Source organism: Callithrix jacchus, chromosome 8, assembly GCF_049354715.1.
Source record: "Callithrix jacchus isolate 240 chromosome 8, calJac240_pri, whole genome shotgun sequence".
NCBI lineage: Eukaryota > Metazoa > Chordata > Mammalia > Primates > Cebidae > Callithrix > Callithrix jacchus.
The window spans coordinates 41,365,912-41,387,496 of record NC_133509.1 but is presented as its reverse complement, the minus strand read 5'-3'; the positions used below and the strand labels follow the sequence as shown (position 1 = coordinate 41,387,496).

General features: G+C 35.3%; 1 protein-coding gene across 1 annotated transcript in view; it reads left to right on the top strand.

The window, feature by feature from the left end:
- Positions 1 to 21,585, top strand: part of WDR72 (WD repeat domain 72) — a 210,639-nt gene that overhangs the window by 83,486 nt on the left and 105,568 nt on the right. The window contains exon 14 of the mRNA XM_009005469.5: positions 883 to 1,085. Coding sequence (XP_009003717.4) covers positions 883 to 1,085 — 203 coding nt within the window. The remainder of the gene's footprint in view (positions 1 to 882; positions 1,086 to 21,585) is intronic.

Sequence of the window (21,585 nt, the reverse complement as noted above, 5' to 3'; positions counted from 1 at the left end):
TGGTGGAAAAGAATATGAATTGAAATCTTTATTTAGGTATTGTTTATCAAATTAGTATTCCTTGGTGTCTTTATTCAGTAGGAGATAACTTATATATTTAATGTAGTATAAATGATGCAGATGAACTCATAAGAGACAGAGGAAATGATTAATTCATATTATTGAGATTTCACTGAGTGTATGGCATTGTATTTTATAAAAACATTGAACTATTTGTGAATTGGTTTCTGATACTTTTGGTCTATTTTATGCTTTTTTTTTTAAATGTTAAGTTGAACTTGACAGCACTCCTAAATTCTGAAACTGGAAGAATGACAGAGGCACTTCTAATAACATAAGAAATAAAAGCCAAAGGATATAATCTCAGCAACACCAACAATAAAACAACAAAAGCCTGTGGGGACACTTGAGTGAGGAAAGCAGTACACAAAACATCCGTGTTCTTACTTGCTCCATTCATTTAAATTATATGTTACCAATATCAAGCCTGGGAACCCAAGCAAAACACCATGGGTTCTCTGTTGCTTGTGAGTTGGAACACTAGGGGACAGCACTAAAATATTCCATAGTTGTGTGTTATTGATCACTTGCATACTGTATAATAAGAGATTTTACTGTTAAAGACTATCGAATCGCCTGTTGATTTCAGTGGATAAAGAAGCACAAAGAGGAAGATGAGCTTTCCAAATCCATAAGTTCAGACTTTATGAGTAAGTGTTTTGAATAATTTAGAAAAAGCTCCAGGCTATGTTTTGGTTGCAAGATACTAAGGTACAAGAACTTAAAGAATTGTGACTTGTCTGTTAAAGAGTGTTTTGTTCTGTTTTATTCTATTGGGGTAAATATTTTGCTGAAATTTTTACTTCTAATCTTGTTTTCCAGGCACATTGGAAAGGCATGAGACAGGAGAAAGAGCACAAATTATTCTTAATTGTTGTGATGATTCACAGCTGGTGAAGGCTGAGTCTGTACTTCCCGTTGCCTCAGAGACACTTAAGCACAAAAGTATAGAACAGAGATCCTCCTGCCCCTACCAGCTTGGGCCAATACCTTGCCCTGGTCTGCAGGTGGAGTCTTCACGTAAGGTAAGTTCAAATCAAGCTCTTGTTCACAAAGAACATTATCAACCAAACAAGAAATTATATGCATTCATAAATACATGGCGCTTAAGTATCAGCACAAAAACGAGAACTAAGAGACAGGTACATCTACCAAATAAGCTTGGGTGAATCAGTATAACTTCTTGAGTGACTATTATACTTATTATGGCATGATTTTTGACAAAATAGGTACTGCCTTATCAAAATTGAGTCAATTTTGTATTAAACCTCAAATCCTAGGTGGCTTTCCGTAGGGAAGGGAAAACATTCATATTCTGTAGTTTGCATCTGTTTTTGTTTTTGAGTTCAGAGTATCTGACCTCTTAAAAGTACTGACTGAAAATAAAATGGTATCAGAAAAACCAGATCACAGTATAGATAATTCTTTTGATATACTCAGTATCACTCGAGATCACTAACTCTAGGATTCTAAGCCTCAGTGAATACACAAGGATGGAATTTGCATTTATTTATTTGCATTTATTCTCACAAACCAAGTCAACCAGCTTAGCATAAATTTTGACTAGCTTTATTGTTTTTTACTTCTAAATATGATAATTTAATCTGATTTCCTTAAGGGATTAGATTATTTTCCCTCTTTTTGTCTTTTCATCTCCAAATTATCCCCTCAACGTACTGTTGGAACTATGCCATTTATATGTATGTATCAAATGTATTTTTTCATGTAAACATATTTTCCTAGTATTAATATGTAACTTTTATTTTTAATGCCTGCATTATGTTTTATGTGGTGTTTTTGCCATTGTTGGTATAAATTATTTCTCTATGGTTTGATTTATAGGTTGATATTTTTGTTTCACTTTTATGAATTACATACCTATGAACCTAAAGCTTTTTTCATGTAGATTATTTAAAGGATGTTTTTGGAAGCAGGATTGCTAAATCAAGATTTTGCTGATTTTTAATTACATATTGTTAACCTGTTCTGTTATTTTAATAGTATCATGAAGAGTAGTAAAATACTATTAATAAGGACTTTGAATAAGACCTTATTTTATCTCATGTGTATGTATATAGTTAGGCAAAAGAATGTATCATCTTCAAGAAAGGCTAATCGGCCATTAAAGCCATGCCTCAAAGCAGCAGAGTTTGGGGCCAGAGTGCCAGCATGTCATCTTTAGCTTTTTGGATTTAGAGGCCTGATTTAGATTTTACCAATGAGTCTAGGATTTGTCAACCTTTTGAGAACTGAGTCACACTAAGTACCTAAAAAATGAATATATAAACTAGAATGACAATTCTTTAATTGGAATTCTATCACTGCTTGGTACATTCTTACTGCAGCAAAGTTGGGGACAGAGGAAATTGTAACACAAGGTTTCTTGATGGGCATGGAGTCAGGGCCCAGAGAATATTCATTCATTGAGTTCTAAGAGTTGAATGTAGCCAGTGCTTTCAGCCCATCAGAGTAACTTTGTCAAGGCTGATAATGCATTGTAAAATGTCTAAATTTTGGATTTCTCTAACACTTCATTTAGAATGCCTGCTTTTATTTATACTTTCCTTCTTCAGATATTGAAGCCAGTGATTAAGGTGACGGCTTTTTTTCTTTTCTCATTCAGTCCATTGTCTTTAGGTTTTCAAAACTTATTTTTCCTATTCTTAACCTGAAAAGATCATTCAATGACATTTCAAGGCCATAAGGACAGTTATAGAGATGCAATTAATCTTCAACATTCACAACTGAACATAAGACCGGAAATTGAATCACACTGTCAGTCTTAGGTATCACAAGGCTTCAGTGAATAAAGCCCAGTGAGTGAGCCAAGCCAGCTGTCAAGCATCACCATCTTGATGTGTCTTTGTTGCTCACTCTTCATAACAGAGCTTGCATCTCATAGTGGAAATTATATGCTAGAATAGTAAATGAGAACTGGGGAATGTCTCTTGACTTACATATTTCAGTTATTTAGTGTTTGCAGGAGGAAACTTCATTCAAGTGTCTTTTTTATTAGTTTAATTCCCAGAAGGTAAACTGATGGCTATCTATTTCAGTCTCTTGAAGAGTTTCAGAGCTACTTTTCATGTAGTGGCAATAATATATATAGATTTCATTTTTTAAAAATTTATTATTATATTTTAAGTTCTGAGATACATGTGCAGAACAAGCAGTTTTGTTACATAGGTATACACTGCTATGGTGGTTTGCTGCAAGCATCAACCCGTCATCTACATTAGGTGTTTCTCTTAATGCTATCCGTCCCCTATCTCCCACTGCATGACAGGTCCAGTGTGTGATGTTTCCCTCCCTGTGTCCATGTGTTCTCACTGTTCAACTCTCACTTATGAGTGACAATATGCAGTATATGCTTTGTGTTAGTTTGGTAAGAAGGATGGTTTCCAGTTGCATCTATGTCCCTGCAAAGGACATGAACTCATCCTTTTTTATGGCTGCATAGTATTCCATGGTGTATATGTGCCACATTTTCTTTACCTGGTCTATCAATGATGGGCATTTTGGTTGGTTCCAAGTCTTTGCTATTGTGAACGGTGCTGCAATAAACATATGTGTGCATGTGTTTGTATAGAATGATTAAAATCCATTGGGTATATACCCAGTAATGGAACTGCTGGGTCAAATGGTATTTCTAGTTCTAGATCCTTGATGAATCGCCACACTGTCTTCCACAATGGTTGAACTAATTTATACTCCCACCAACAGTGTAAAAGCGTTTCTATTTCTCCATATCTTCTCCAGCATCTGTTGTTTTCTGACATTTTAGTGATCACCATTCTAACTGGCATGAGGTGGTATCTCATTGTGGTTTTGATTTGCATTTCTCAAATGACCAATGATGATGAGCTTTTTTTCATATGCTTTTTGGCCACATAAATGTCTTCTTTTGACAAGTGTCTGTTCATATCCTTTGCCTACTTCTTGATGGAGTTATTTTTATCTTGTAAATTTGTTTAAGTTCTTTGTAGATTCTGGATATTAGCACTTTGTCAGATGGATAGATTGCAAAAAATGTTCTCTCATTCTATGGGTTGCCTGTTCCCTCTGATAATAGTTTCTTTTTCTGTGAAGAAGTTCTTTAGATTAATTAGATCCCATTTATCAGTTCTGGCTTTTGTTGCCATTGCTTTTGGTGTTTTAGTCATGAAGTCTTTGCCCATACCTGTGTCCTGAATGGTATTGCCCAGGTTTCTTTCCAGGATTTTTATGGTTTTAGGTCTTATATTTCAGTCTTTAATTCATCTTGAGTTAATTTTTGTATAAGGTATAAGGAAGGGGTCCAGGTTCAATTTTCTGCATATGGCTAGCCAGTTTTCCCAACACCATTTATTAAACAGGGAATCCTTTCCCCACTACTTGTTTTTGTCACATTTGTCAAAGATCAAATGGTTGTCGATGTGTTGTGTTATTTCTGAGGCCTCTGTTCCATTTTACTGGTCTATATATCTGTTTTGGTACAAGTACCATGTTCTTTTGATTACTGAAGGCTTGTAGTATAGTTTGAAGTCAGGTAGTGTGATGCCTCCAGCTTTAGTCTTTTTCCTTAGGATTGTCTTGGTTATACAGGCTCTTTTTTGGTTCCACATGTAATGTAAAGTAGTTTTTCTAATTCTATGAAGAAACTTAATGGTAGCTTAATGGGAATAGCATTGAATCTATAATTTACTTTGGGCAGTATGTCCATTTTCATGATACTGATCCTACCTATCCATGAGTATGGAATGTTTTTTCCATTTGTGTCCTCTCTTATTTCATTGAGCAGTGCTTTGTAGTTCTTGAAGAGGTCTGTCACATCCCTTGTAAGTTGTATTTCTAGGTATTTTATTCTCTTTTTAGCAATTGTGAATGGGAATTCACTGATGATTTGGCTCTCTATTATTGGTGTATAGGAATGCTTGTGATTTTTGCACATCGATTTTGTATCCTGAGACTTAGCTGAAGTTGCTTATCAGCTTAAGGAGATTTGGGGCTGAGATGATGGGGTTTTCTAAGTATACAATCATGTGATCTGCAAACAGAGACCATCTAACTTCCTCTCTTCCTACTTAAATATGCTTTATTTCTTTTTCTTACCTGAATGCCCTGGCCAGAACTTCCAATACTATGTTGAATAGGAGTGGTGAGAGAGGGCATCCTTGTCATGTGCCAGTTTTAAAGGGGAATGCTTCTAGTTTTGGCCATTCAGTATGATATTGTCTGTGAGTTTATCATAAATGGCTCTTATTACTTTGAGATACCTTCCATCAATATGTTGTTTATTGAGAGTTTTTAGCATGAAGAGGTATTGAATGTTTTCGAAGGCCTTTTCTGCATCTATTGAGATAATCATGTGGCTTTTGTCATTGCTTCTGTATATGTGATGGATTACGTTTATTGATTTGCATATGTTGAACTAGCCTTGCATCCCAAGGATGAAGCCAACTTGATCATGGTGGATACGCTTTTTGATGTGTTGCTGGATTCAGTTTGCCAATATTTTATTGAGAATTTTCACATCGATGTTCATCATGGATATTGACCTGAAAATTTCTTCATTTAATTTTGTTTCTTTCTTGTCTTCAAGAAGCAATAAAATGCAAGGGTCTTGTTTTCCTACCTACAGGCTGATTTCAACTTCATTTTCTTGTTTTTGCTCCTTACCTTAGATGACTACATTTTAAACTTTTATTCTTTACATTTGGAGATAATCTAAATTGGACAGGACTATCACTTTCTTTGTCCTACATACTATACTTCTATTATTATTGAATTTAGTGCTAATGAGATTGATATTTATTTGTGCTTCTTGTAAGCTATACCCTTTTAAATTATGTACTGTATGTCTTTATTGTCTATTATATACTATTTCTCTTAGCATTTTATCCTATTAGAGGTAAGCTGTTAAGATTGTTTTATTTATTTATTTTTAGAGAAAAGGTCTTGCTCTGTCATCCAGACTGGAGTGCAGTGGCACGATCATAGCCCACTACAGCTTTGAACTCCTGGGTTCAAGTAATTCCCTTGGCTTAGCCTTCCAAGTAGCTGGGACTATGGGCATACAACACCATGCCTGGCTGAATTTAAGAAATTTATCTTTTAAAGGCAAGATCACATTTTGTTGCAAGGAGTCTCAAACTCCTTGCCTCAGGTGATCTTCCTGCCTTAGCCTCCTGAATCTCTGGGAAGAGAGGTGTGAGCCACCGTACCTGGTGAGGTTGCTTTATCTTAGTCTTTTTTAATTTACAAGTTTGAAAAACATGAAATTTATGGGTGCTTATAAATTCCCTGTTTTCCTTGTTATTAATATGGCAAAATGCTTCATGAGTTTTCCTAAGAAAAAAATAATTTTAAGAAACCAAATTTGAATCATACTCATTTTATATGTGAGGAAAATGAGGGACAGTATGCCTATGAAATGAAAACCTGTTAAAGGTTACTTTATATTTCAGAATTGTTTTTGTATGTGGATTTTAGTAAGACACAGGTGAAATATTCTCCAACAACAGAATGAACTGTTTAAACAGAAGACTAGCAGGTGAGCTTTTTGTATTTGGCAATATTTGGACTTATTAGAATGTTGCGTTTATTTTTTCTTGTTGCATTTGAAGCAAGTGCATAAAGATCTGGAGAAAGGTTTAAAGGAGAAAAACAAATACAATAAAACATGTTGGAAATAATTCCAATTCAAAATGCTAGAGGAATTGAATTTTTGCTGCTAGACAAAGAATATCTCTTGGATAGGAAAGGAAGGCCAGAGTCATAAAGGATTTAAAGGAATACAATATCATATTAGTGATGGGGAACTGCTTTTCTTAGATTCATCTAAGGATTAGACGATACAACCTGTTTAAATTGCAGTGGAAGGAATTTAGCACCAAAGTAGGGAGTAAACAGCCATCCTAAAATCATTTCTACATGGCAGAAATCTTTGTAGCTTCATCACATTTTAAGGGAAAAATGCCTATTTTGTTTGTTGTTGGGTTCGTTTCCTTTAAATTCTTTTTCTGCATTTCTTGTCTATAAAATGAATAAAAGGGTAAAGTGGATTATTATTTTGGGCCCATTATAATATCCTGGAAATGCCTTGTTTTTAAACTGATTTTCTGTAGAATAATAAAATATATTATTAAAATTAAACTTACTCGTTTCTTTTTCCTTTTATTAATGTATCTATTAGGCAATTCAAAATTACAAATGTGGTTGGCATTCCACTTGTATTGGCCAATGATGAACTAGACCAGGGATAAATATTTTTCTTTTTTGTTAAGGACCTGCTATGATTTGGATATTTGATCCCGCCAACCTGATGTTGAAATGTTGAAGAAGGGACCTAATGAGGTGTTTAGGTCATGAGGGCAGATTCTTCCTAAATAGATTAATGTGGGGATGGGAATGCCTGTGCTCTATCAGTTTCTAAGAGAGTTAGATGCTAATAAGAGCTCATCACTCTCCTGTCTCTCTTGCTTCCATTTTCACCATGTGCTCTCTGCACACATGGCTCTGGTTCACCTTCTGCCATGAGTGGAAGAAGACTGAGGCTTTCACCAGATGTCCAGTCTTCCAGCCAGCAGAATCATGAGCCAAATAAAACTTATATATTGCCCAGCCTCAGGTATTCCTTTACAGCAACATAAAAATAGGCTAAGAAAGGACCAGATAGTACATATTTTTGGCTTTGCAGGCCAGAATTTTGCTGCTACGCATACTCAACTCTGCTGTTGGAGCACAGAAGCAACCATAGACAATTCTTCAGCAAGGGTGATTGTGTTCCAATAAAAACATTATTTACAAAAGCAAGCAGTAGACTAGAGATGATGCACTGGTTGCTTTTTGCCAATTTATGATCTAGACAGTCTTTACTGGACCTGGAGATCTTGAAGTATGAGGAGGAACTGGCAAAATAGTCAACACCTCCCTTTTTCCCTCCATATCTGTATTTTACATGAAACAGTCCCAACCTTGTCTGCACTGTATGGAATGTAATCCAAAAGAGTTTATATCAAGTCTATTCTCTGACAGAAACCAGGAACTCATATGTGTTTGTAAAACCATCCTTTAAAGAGAAACAAATGTGTAAGTAATGGCTCACAACTTTATTGAAATTTTTTTTAATGGAATTTTCTTTAAATAATGTACTTATATGTTCATCTTTAAGCATAAAAAATTGATTATAAATAAAGACTGCACAGCATTAGTTCCATTCTAGTTAAGCCTTCTAGAAATATGGTTATATATGTTTTTAACCTTTAGCTGACCTTAGGGTGATGTCTCTTTGGTATCATTTGCTCAAAATTTTTACTGGAGATTTATTCTGATACCCCTTGTAAAACATGGCTGATGTATTGGTAGACCACCAACTGAAAATTGGATCCCACAATTACCTATCTATCACCTTATCAGAATGAAAAGTTAGTTATTTTATATTTTTTGACTCAAAAACTAACCAAAATAGAGTCAGTATAGTTTCTAAATTATGAGATTTGAAAATCTCATCTGAAAATTTACTTGTAAAAGTATTAAATAATAATTATTAAATAATGTTACTGTAGTAACATTAGATGTTACTATGGTTTTTATTAAACTGTCTTTATTTTAATATTAAAATTGTATAACTATAAAAAATACTTATTGTAAAACAATGCATTGCATTATATAGGGCTAAATCATCCATACAGAATGAAAATTTTTCTTTTTTAATTAGTAAATTTTTTATTTATTCTTTTTAACATAATAAGCAACATAGAAAACTATTTTTCTAATGTGACAAATATTTTATATATTTTTATAATTTTAAAATAATTTTATTTTAAATTCCAAGCACTTTATGAACAGATAGTTATTTCCCTCTGTAAACATTGAATTAAGATTTTTGTTTTAAGTAATTTGATTTAGTGAATCCCATCTTAAAACTGTAGTACCTAAATGGTAATACCCTGCCTAGTAAGATTGAATAAAGAAACAGTAGGGGAAAAATCTACAAGGCAATTTGCTTTTTGAACACATAAAGTGATACAAATTTTTGACACTGTATAACTGTTTATTGTAAGAGTTGTATAGACTTTAAGTACTGTAAGTTAAAAAAAAATTTCCGTAATACCTAATCCTTTCTTTATAACTGCTTTATGAAGAACATCTCTTTTCTCATTTTGTGGCGTGAGTTTAAACTTTTTCTGTTGTTAAAATATTACCTCAGTCATGAAGAAAACTATGAGGAATATGTCACAGCTTTGTTTCAAAACGATTTTAGAAGGTCTGAGTGACTATGAAAAGTAGGAAACGCACCATAAAATGACTCCAGCTGTCCACCTCGCACCCAGAAGCAACTTCAAATTTCCTCACAGGACTTCAAAGCCTGGCTTGTATCTCAGCATTCGTTGGCCATGTAAATCAGAGGCACAAAAGGAGAATGCTCCTATTTCATGGTGTGAGGCTGGTTTTAGTCTGGCTTTGTGCAGCACGTGCCGGTGGGGAGTGCCAGCAACAGAAGGACTCTGTTCTGACTCGTGTGACAAATGCAGTTAACACTGGATCCATATTAATGTTGTCAAGTTCCCTCAATGTATTTAAACAGATTTTAATTATTTTCAGCTTCCAAAGGCCTGAAATATATAGCCTAATAGTTCTTCAAAGAAAGCTTACTTAATGTGTGAATGTAAAACCTCTCATAAAATGAAACTTTTATATTGGCCTTAGTCATTGACATAGGTTATTCATCAAGTCAGCAATTTGTGTGGCAAAGTGCCATTTGAATAGTGTATTGTTAGGATACTTATGGTCCACTTGACAAGGGCTCTTGCTGTAAATAGTGCAATTTGACTCCAGCTGTTAAAGAGTGGCTTTGACAGCAGCCAAATAGAATGGAGATGCCTTACTGCACAGCCGAAAAATCAATATTGGGTTCTTGTTCATAGTAACCTGTTCTTTTCTCTTCTGTAGATTTATAAACGACTATCAAGGGTTTATAAGTGGAAGTTTAAATATTATTTTAAATGTAATTCACTTTAAGTTTCAAATTAAGACTTGTGATAAAGGGTACAAATGGGGAATTTTCGGATATTATTTCCAAACCCTGGCTCATGTTTAGTCAAAATTACAGCTAAGTTTAATTTGGATTATCTAGCCTCAGTAGAAAAGAATGCGTGTAAAACATAAACTCAAAATTGTGTGCCTATTGTATTTTGCCAGCCCAATTATTCTTCTTTTTGATTTTCCTTATCAATTTATCTCTGTGTCCCTCCCCTCTCCTCTGTGTGTATACCTTTTTGTATAGATGGCAGAGTTCTTTGTGCCTGTGCCCATAGCAACACCCACAGATGTTGACAGCCAGTCATGTCCCCAGTGTTGTTGTTTTCCTAAAGCAGAGTCTTGCTGGTTTTGAAGAGTTTTCTAAGCAGTTTTCAGCACTACAAGGTTGCTATGATACCTGACTGGCGGTAATAGATATTGAATCTGTTAATTACAATAACCACATACAGGGCTCTTTTTTCATTGGGTTTCTCTACCATTGCTAGCTGTTATGTTTAAGATACAGAGAGGAAGTCAAGTTATATATTAAGATGAGAAAAAAATGTTCCAAGGTAAAGTCTTGAAACATAAAAAAATTTCCAGGTATAAAAACCTTTTAGCTGACTATTGCTTTCCCAAGACTGCAGATATAATTTATTTAAATCATTTCTAGTTTCGGTTGAGTTTGATTTTTAGTTTTTATTGTTGTTCCTGAGAAGACATACGTCCTCATATAAAGTGTACTGAGCAGGATTTGAAAAACCTACATTTAACCTGGAAAATGCTAGTATAATGTGTATTTTCTCAAACACCTTTTTCAATGAACGCTGTTAAAATAGCTACCTTCCTATTACTGATCAACTCTGCACTTATTGAATTTATGGCTGAGATAGCAACTGAAAATTCATAAAGCTGATAATATAATTGTGAATGTAGACCTTTAAGGCTGATTCAAGGTCAGCGTTATTGTTTTTATAATTGCTGATAGTCAATCATGACTTCTACCAGCGAAAGGGTTAATTCTGCTTTGGGTTTAGCTGGTTTCAAAAAATGTTCTCTTTTGTTAATTCTAAAGTAAGATTTTTCACTGAATAAGTATTTATATCATCTATTTAGTACTAAATTTAACTTTAGTTTTATTTCGGTCTCTCTCTCCCCATAATATTTCATTAACCCTGTAAGACACGTGGAAATCTAAGATTATGTAGATATCTTCTTGGATTAAATATTCTGTCTGTAGTTATCAGTTAATTTGGAGAAGAAAGTTCTAGCATAGCAACATGGAGAAAAGTCAAGCATTTTAGGCATCTTAATTTTGTATTTAGCTTAATCTAAGGACTGTGTTGGCATAATTTATTAAAGCACATCTTTACATTTGCCTTCATTTACATTAATAATTTTATAGATATTTTAGTACCTATGAATTCTGTAACCACGTTCATATGGTACTATGCACCCAAAACTATTTAGCTTATTTAGACTTTTTTCTTTCTTATTTATTTTTCCTTCCCTCTTTTCTTCTCAGTTGTAAATTGTTTTTCTCTTTTAAAAACATGTGACCTCTCAAAATTTGTTAAGATCCTGCTTTGGGAGGTACCCAAAAGATGACCCTATTCCACCTACTTAAAGAGGTCATCATCTATTGGGGTCCAAATTCACTCCAGTGGATTTGCATGTTCTGTTATTGAGCAACTTGTTGGTTCTGATTAAAACATGATTATAAATGTTACCTCTTTAAAATGTGTTTCTAGTCTATTTTTAATGATTCACTGGATGATATTTTTAGAAAAAAATGAAGTTTGTAGAATTCAGATGTTAACTCAAAGTATTAGTTGCTTAAAACTGGAAAGAAATGGAGGATAATAAAATCTTTCTTGTTGAAAGCTGGTAATATCACTTATTGACTGAGAGTACCATCTAGACCCATTTAAAGCAATCCAAACAGGAGCACTACTTCTGTACCAATGACTAATATTGAAACTGGCCCTAAGAGAGCAGCAAATGCAAAAAACTAACAGGAAGCAATTCTCAAAAAAAAGAAAGCATTTATTTTCATGGAATATTTTCCCTATACTATTAAAAACAAAATGTATTAAGAGTTCCTTAATTTATTGGAACTAAGAGCATGAAATTATTTTAAAAATATAACCAGCTAACATCCTTGTCCATTTTGCTGAATTGGGTTTTAATAGTGACATCCTGAAGGCGCATTTCCAACTAACATATATTTATTTGTAATTTTCTTCATACTCTATAGCTCATATAATTCTGAAAACAGGTTTAATCCTAAATTAAAATATCCTGCATAATCTTTTGGTTCAAATGTGATTATTCCTGCCAGATATAAAAATGATCCCAACAAGCTGCTGTGAGCAGCAGGGCTTATGCACATATTTAACTCCATGCACAATCAAGTGGGACTGAAAAGTGTAGTTCTATGTCTTCGCATATTGCCCAAGACCTTATAGCTTTTAGAAAGCCACTAAGAAAGTTTACAAAGCTGGGTGTGGTGGCTCACACCTGTAATTCCAGCATTTTGGGAGGTTGAGGCAGGCGGATTATGAGATCAGGAGTTTGAGACCAGCCTGACCAATGTGGTGAACCCCAGTCTCTACTAAAAAATACAAAAATTAACTGGGTATGGTGGTGCACACCTGTAATCTCAGCTACTCAGGAGACTGAGGCAGGAGAATCGCTTGAAGCTGGGAGGTGGGGGTTGCAGTGAGCCGAGATCGCACCACTGCACTCCAGCCTGGGCGACAGGGCAAGCTGTCTCAAATAAATAAATAAATAAATAAATAAATAAATAAATAAATAAATAAATAAATAAATAAATAAGAAAAGCTTACAAAATGCAAAGTCCTGCTCACCTTCATTACTTTCTTATTAGCTCCCACTAGAGGTCCCTTGTCATTATATAAAACATGGACTTCTCCATTGTTTCTCTGGTAGCAAGTGTTTTGATGTTTGCTTTCCTGTTGCTTGTCTCTCATGTCAGTCTCTGTTTTACAACTATAGCATGACATTGGTCATGCTAAATATGGAAAGAACAGTATGTGTCCTGTCTCTTCATATGTGATTATCATGAGACTTAAATGAGAAAATTATTTGACAGTTGACATGGCTCCCTAAACCTAAGAGGGTACCTGAATCAACTTTCATGAAATTTGTTATTATATGACTGTCTGTTCAATGTTGTTAATTACCAAGGACCTGTCTTTTATTCAATCAGATCAATTATAGTTAGTCAAGTTGATAGATAGTAACAAATTGTCTTTAAGATCTCTTCTTTTTTTTTTTTAGAGAGTCTTGCTCGGTCACCCAGGCTGGAGTGCAGTGGCACCAGCTCAGCTCACTACAGCCTCTGCCTCCTAGGTTCCAGTGATTCTCCTGCCTCAGCCTCCCAGGTAGCTGAGATTATAGGCATGAGTCACCATGACCAGATAATTTTTTTATTTTTAGTAGAGATGGGGGTTTCACCATGTTGGCAAGGCTGGTCTCAAACTCCTCACATCAGGTGATCCACCCGCCTCAGCCTCCCAAAGTGCTGGGATTATGGTGTGAGCCACCATGCCTGGTCAAGATCTCTTAAGCATATCTTTCTTTTATGACCTTAATGTTTATGTATGCTAATGGTCAACTTAAAATATCTATAAACATATTTTTAGTCATTAAATTTCTGGTGTTAAGAAGGATGGAATTAGTATGATAGTAGCAGAAAACTAATGGTTCTGAGTGTATTTTGTCAAAATATGACAATTCAACTAATCATGACAAATTATGCCCTGAAATATACATCTGATTTAAACGGTCTACCATTCTGTCTTAATCAAGATAGCAACTGAGATCAGATACAGAAAAGTCAATGAGTTGTGTGGTGAGGAAGTGCCCATGTAACACACAGCACCTCATATGATGATTTGTTTCACTGTTCTTGTGCACCTACCACAAAGGCCCAGCTATGGGGCTACAGCTTGATGTTTTTTGCCTTCACCAAATATCCTATGTCCATAAATTCTAGGACCAAGTTCTTGTATTTTAAAACATTGAGTTGTTATATTTTATCAGATTTCCGTTTTTTAACAAGAAATCATTATCAAAATCTGTGTATCTTCTACTAATGAATAAAATCTAAGGATTTGGACCCTTATTTCTCTATCTGTATGAAGGGTATAATAAATGGCCATTTAATTCACAGACAAATCATGAAGTATAATGGGACTAAGTAATATAATCTACAAAAGTCTCATTATGTATGAATGATACATCATATCTCTTAAAGCTTTTGCAGCCCTCTTGCGGTTACCTGATGTCTTCTCAATAAATCATTTAATATGGTTGCTTTTAATTTTTGTTTTCAGGATATACAGAATTTCATTCAGTATGAACACATCACATCATATTATAATTAAAAGTTTCTTCACTTGAGAATTAGAGCACCTCTGTCAGTAGTTCATGAGTGATACTTGAGAAAGAAATCTAATTGATTTTTACTCTCCACTGTTAATTTTTGTATTTATTTCAAGACTGGATATATTTATGCTTAATCAAAACCTAGGAAATACCCCCTTCAATATTTCAGAATGTTCATAAAATTCAAATTTGTATTCAGTACTATTATTTTGAAATGTATTATATCTCCTAAACTAGGAACTCTCTCTATTATTTTCTTAGCAAGAGTATCTTTGGAGTTATAAATTTGATTTTGACACTTATGTGGGGCAGGGGATGTCCTGTAAGGTTTACACATATTCTTCAGCCATAACAATTTCCAGTGTATTGAACTCACATAACTGTTTATGAAATATTATTTTCAGCTTTCACCAGTATGATGGAAAGAAAAGAGACTAAGAATGAGCATTCCATTATTATTAATCTGAGTTGCATTCAAAATTATAAATCATACATTAAAAAGATGAAAAATGTCAAGTGCAGGTTCAGTCCCATGACCCATATATTTAACCTCCAGCTATTTGGCCTCATTAAAGAAACTCATATTTCCACTGATGCTAGCCTTCTGCCAGAATGTTTTCACCCCAATTCTATAGCTTCAAGTCTAATTTCGATGCCATTTTACCATTATGTAGATAGCAGCTCACTTTCTATTATTCTCTTTCTCAGCATCCTTTTTATTTCATTTTGTATCTTCTCTACCCTCTACTACAGTATAAGCTCAAATGGGACAGTTACAGTTATGATAAACCTACTCTGTAAGATTGTCATGAAATTCTCATTACCTAGCATATCTGGCACATGGTAGGCATTCAGAAATATTTGTGGAATCAACTTATGAACTGAAAACTACTGAAGTCTAAAACATAAAGAATAAATGGTAAGAAAGCAAAAGATGCTTCTTTTTGAATTGTAAGAGATAAAATGAAAATGACTGCCAGAAAAAAAAAGGGTAGTTATTTTGCCAGTCAATTGCTTTAAGTCAAAATCAGGTTTTTTTTGTTTGTTTGTTTGTCTTTTGAGATGGAGTTTTTGCTTTTGTTTACCCAGGCTGAAGTGCAATGGCGTGATCTCGGCTCACCGCAACCTCCGCCTCCTGGGTTCAGGCAATTCTCCTGCCTCAGCCTCCTGAGTAGCTGGGATTACAGGCACACGCCACCATGCCCATCTAATTTGTTTTTTATTTTTAGTAAAGACGGGATTTCACCATGTTGACCAGGATGGTCTCGATCTCTTGACCTCGTGATTCACCTGCCTCAGCCTCCCAAAGTGCTGAGATTACAAGTGTGAGCCACCGCACCCAGCCCCAAATCAGGTTTACATATGACTTGATTGTACAGAAAATAGTCACCTAGCAAAAAAATAGTCAGCAAAGAGGCTGCTGAAAGCAACCTCCACTGATGTTTAGATACCAGTCTCAATTAATTCAAAAGTTTATAAGAAAAAGTTTATTAAATAGTGGTGATAAAACTTAGCATGTCCAGCATATTAGGGAGAAATGATTCACTTTGGGTAAGATAGGCATACAACAGTGCCGACAAAGACCCAGACAGGGAGATTAAAAGGCAATGTGATTAAAATGGCTTGTTACACCAGTAAAGAGCATATCCATTTACTTGCCCTTAAATCTTAGACTCCTTTTCTAATAACAAAGTTATCTAAAATAAACACTCAAAAATAGCCTGAGGATTGTATTGTATATCTTGAGCCTCTACTTCCCTGAAATAATTACTTTACTGAGCCCTCCCCTCAATACAAAAGCCCTAAAGCAACAATCTAACCAACAGGTTTGTAATAACTTTTAGAAATTTAAGTGTAATAAATATGAAGAGGCCTGATTTATGTTTCATTTCCCAGATGCAAAGACTAGTACAATTCTGCATCCCCCCAAGTAACAAACATGCTTCCTGCTCTTGTACATCATTTGAAAATTGCTTAACTCGCCCTCTCATCCGAGGATAAGGAGGAGAGAGTGCTGATTATGTTTCAACATGTACGACATAAAATGCTTTTAGGTGGCTCATCGTGGGAACATAGGGTGGCATACTGGATTAGCAGCCCCAGGAGAAACCGAGCCTCACAGGATTTGTTCTTTTTTGCCTCTGAACACCTCATGTAGATTCTCATGATAAGGCTTTTCTGTAATTTTTGATAGACCAACGCTCTTCCACATGGTTAGTGATGGTGACTCTATTCTCCACATTTCTTCCTGCCCAATATCATGTACCAGAGATGTTCTTCTCTTTAGTCAGATCCTACCCGTACTACAGCAACTGCATGCACAATTTACCATGAACATACTAGTTAAACAATTTATATTAAACTGATAAGAACAGATACCACATTTGATCTTAGCCCGAAGGTCAAGAAGTGATTAAACACTTGATAAATTAACTATGGGCCCGGCATGGCGGCTCATGGAAGTAATCCCAGCACTTTGGGAGGCAGAGGTGGATGGATCACCTGAGATCAGGAGTTTGAGACCAGCCTGGCCAACATGGTGAAACTCCGTCTCTACTAAAAATACAAAAAATTGTTTGGGCTTGGTGGCATGCACCTGTAGTCCCAGCTACTTGGGAGGCTGAGACAGGAGAACTGCTTGAACCTAGGAGGAGGTTGCAATGAGCCAAAATCATACTATTGCACTCCAGCCAGAGTGACAGAGCAAGACTCCATATCAACAAAATAAATAAATAAAATGAATTACAGATTGCCTAATTATTTTACCACTATTCATCTTATTTTCTCAATTAGCTCTAAAACTCCTTGAAAACAAAGAATTACTATGTCTGCATGTTATGTAAGTTTTATAGCATGGAATGCAAAACAGAATACTTTATTTATTCAGCAAATATAACATCTATTATATGCCAGGCACTCTCCCTGATACAAGACCGTGGTGCTCATGGCCCTTACATTTCTAGTGAGAGAGAATACATCGTAATTAAAACAAAACAAAACAAAGCAAGATTGTCAGATAATGATAAAGCTCTGCAGGGAATTAATGTCAGCCAGTTTGATAGACAGTCCTAGGGGTTTACTATAGGCTGAGTGATCAGAGAAGATCAGAGAAGGAAGTAGGATTTACACTAAGTTTGAATTGCAGGAAGGAGCCAGAAATTCTACCGACTTTCAGAGGGGAGAAGATTCTAAGCAAAGCAAACAGCTACTACAAAAGGCCTAAAGTAGGCATGAGCTTGATGTAGACAATGAAGTCAAAAAGACCAGTGTGACTCAAGGGAAGTATGGGGAAGGAAGAATTATGAGTCAATATTGAACGGTGAGGGAGGGCTAGAATATGTTGGGTGTAACAATCCAGAGTAAGAAGCTTGAGTTCCAAGTATTAAAGGGAGTCTTTTCACGATTTTACTCAAAAGGAGTAACATAATTTGATTTATGTTTTGAAAAGGTCATTTTGTTTGCTATGTAAAAAAAAAAAAACGAATTAGAAGAGAGAGTGCATCTAGAAGAGGAGTCTATTGCTTAGCTGAAGCAAGAGAAAGAAATTGTTAGCTGGTTATTTTTTAAACATCAAGCTGGCAAAAGTCATGATGTGACATATGTGCTCTAGTTGACCTACATCCCAAAGTACCAGTGGGAGGAACCCCTTTAGATGGTGAAGCTAACTCTTGTCTATGGTATGCAGGAAGTCATATTAGGATGACTTGATGGATGGATGAATAAGATTTTGCCATAAGGAAAAACAGGTCTAAAAGCTCAGAATATGAAGATGGGGAACAAGTAGGAGGTTAATGAGAAGTTGATATGACTTGAGATGGAATATAAAGGGAAATGCAGTGGAAGGTAACTGACTTGTACTCCTGCAGAAAATAAAAGGAAGTCTTTGAACATGGACTTCAACTTCTTTCCTTTTCTTTTCTTTTAGTAGGAACACTTAACATGATATCTGCTCTCTTAACAAATTTTTAAGGGTATAATATATTATTGCTCACCCTAGATACAATGTTGTAAAGCAGATCTCTAGAGCTTACTAATCTTACTGGGCTGAAACTTTATGCCCATTGATTAATAACTTAAGCCCCTAGCAAGCAAAATTCCACTCTTCAATTCTATGAATTTGGCTATTTCAGATATTGCATATATGTGTTATCAGGCAATGTTTGTCTTTCTATGACTGCTTATTGCACTTGGCGTATGTTCTCAAAGTTCATCAAGTTGTCACATATTGCAAAATTTCCTTCTCTTGGAAGGCTAAATATTATCCCATTGTACGTACATATCATGATTTCTCTACCTATTCATCTGTCAGTGAACATTTAGGTTATTTTCACATCTTGGTTATTGTGATGCTATAAGAAACATGGACATGGTAACACTTCTTCAGGATTCTGATTTTAATTTTTTGAATAGATACCCAGAAGCAGGATTGCTGGATGTTTTGGTAGTTCTATTTTTAATTTTTTGAGGAACCTCCATGCTATTATTCATAGCAGCTACACCATTTTGTATTGCTACTCAGTGTGCTACAATTCCAGTTTCTCTACATCCTCACAAACACTTGTCTTCTTTTTTTACTTTGCTTTTATTTTCATTTAATAGTAGCCATCCTGAAAGGTATGAGCGGGCATCTTGTTATGGTTTTGATTTGCACTTCTTTGATAATTCGTGACATTGAGCACTTTTCAAATATTTCTTGGCCATTTGTATATCTTCTTTGGAGAAATGTCTATTCAAATCCTTGGCTTTTTGTTGTTGTAAGAATTCCTGAACTTGGACTTCTGGGAGCAATTTATATTTGTGTTGGAAAATCTCATGAGTAACAAAAACAACAAATACAGACTTAAGATAGGATCCTCTGTTAAAGTGTAACTTGCCTGACTTAAGGGATTTGACATATAAAATTGCTTTCTTCATATTTATATTTCTTTTTTGTCCAGAAAAAAATAGTTTACATACATTTAAAACTCCCATTAATTTAGAATAAGCCAGGAGTTGGCATATTTTTCTCTCAAGGGTCAGATAGCAAATAGTTTTGGTTTTGTGGGCCATACGGTCTCTGGTACACCTACTCAACTCTGCCGCAGTAATGCAAAAACAACCATAGTCAATGCTAGTCATGCTGCATCAGTAATGGAGCATTTCTCTGTTCCAATAATATTTCATTTACAAAAAGAAGAGGTAGGCAAGTCTGTAAGTCATTGTTTTGTGACCTTTGCAATAGGCAGTGCTGTGATTAGATTGTGTTATAATGGAGTGTAATAGGTCACAAGAAGAGGAGTGGAAGCTTTCCACTGGAAAGAACTATATTTCTGTCATTGACAGATTTTCTTGCAAAATTCCCTGTTTACTGAAAATTATAAATGGTTTTGCTCAATTTGGGAGCCCTGGTTGGCAACTCATTTTTGGCTTCTCAGAGATTTTTGTCTTGTTTCTTCTGCTTCTTACTTTTTTAAGGTAGCCTACAAGCTTGATCTTGTCAGTCAGTTGCTAGATATGTGAGAAGTTATTGTGGTATGGTTGTTTGAAAGAACCATGTCCTCAGACATTTCATAAACTTTACATACTTTTTTTAGTGGGCATACTTTCTGGGTATTGATTTCAATTTAATAAGTATGTGTTGAATTGAATTGACTGAAGTATCTGGTGGCCACACAAATATATATCCAAAGTGGATGGTTGGTTACTCTTTGTGTAAATATGCATACAAATTACTCAAAGGAGGAAAAGCACTATCTAAAAAACACTTGTCCTTTGGTCTATTTAGTAGTGAGCCAATTCTGGCTAAGTTGTTTTTCCTTTAGACCTATACTTTTCCTGACCTTTTGGCCAATTATAAGCTTGTTAGTGTGATGTTTAGAAAGCATCAGCATGATCCTGCTGATTTCAGGGTCACGGTTGGGAAGCAAAGGTGTTTGGAGTAAGTAAAATTACATGTACATAGCACATCTCTTTTAATTAGTTTTCATCTCTAGAGAGTGGTGACACAATAACTTAGTAACACATACTTGTTATCTTAAAAACATATAGAGAAAGAGGTGAAAACAAATGGAAGGAAACAATTGCTATTTAAAGAATACACATGGGGTAAGTACATAAAATTTGGCTTATTAATGAATTTTTAAAAATTTGAGGCTGGGCGCGGTGGCTCAAGCCTGTAATCCCAGCACTTTGGGAGGCCGAGACGGGTGGATCACGAGGTCAAAAGATCGAGACCATCTTGGTCAACATGGTGAAACCCCGTCTCTACTAAAAACAAAAAAAATTAGCTGGGCATGGTGGCGTGTGCCTGTAATCCCAGCTACTCAGGAGGCTGAGGCAGGAGAATTGCCTGAACCCAGGAGGCGGAGGTTGCAGTGAGCCGAGATCCCGCCATTGCACTCCAGCCTGGGTAACAAGAGCAAAACTCTGTCTCAAAAAAAATAAAAATAAAAAATTTGATATTGAGAATTTTATTCTATTAGTGCCACTGAATTATTAGAATAGACCAAAATTGAATTAAGAAGCGTCTATTCAAATAGATGTGTCTTCTGTCAGAAGTGGGGAGGTTGGGGGAAATTTGTTTCTGTATCTTCTAGTCGTTTCCAGGGAAAGCATAATGCACGTAAGCATGAGAAATCACATTTCATGTAGTGGAAGAAACACTGGACTAGAAGTAGTCAATCTGAGTTTTAATTTCAACTTTGGCACTTCAGTAGTTGGGTTGATTAAACAAGCGGCTATATAACATTGAATTCATCACCAAGCATCTCTTGTCTCTACCTACATATTCATGTATATATTGATATTGATTTGGATAATGTCTAGATCAGCATAGGCTATATTATGCTCTAGTAACAAACACTGTCCCAAATTTCATCAGCTAAAACAACTCAAGTTTATTATTTCTTATTCACTCAGTGTACCAATCTGGGGTTAGAAGGGGCCTCTGCTCTTCACTGTTACACAGAGACAAAGCTAATGAAGCAGAAGCCATGTGCTGCGAAAAGGTGGAGAGCTGTAAGCATTTGGTAAAAATACTGATGGCTGAGGAGAGGGGTCACGAGAGAGGAAAAAACATACTAATGATTGCACAGATCATTTCTAGGACTCTATACGATTATATGACATGTT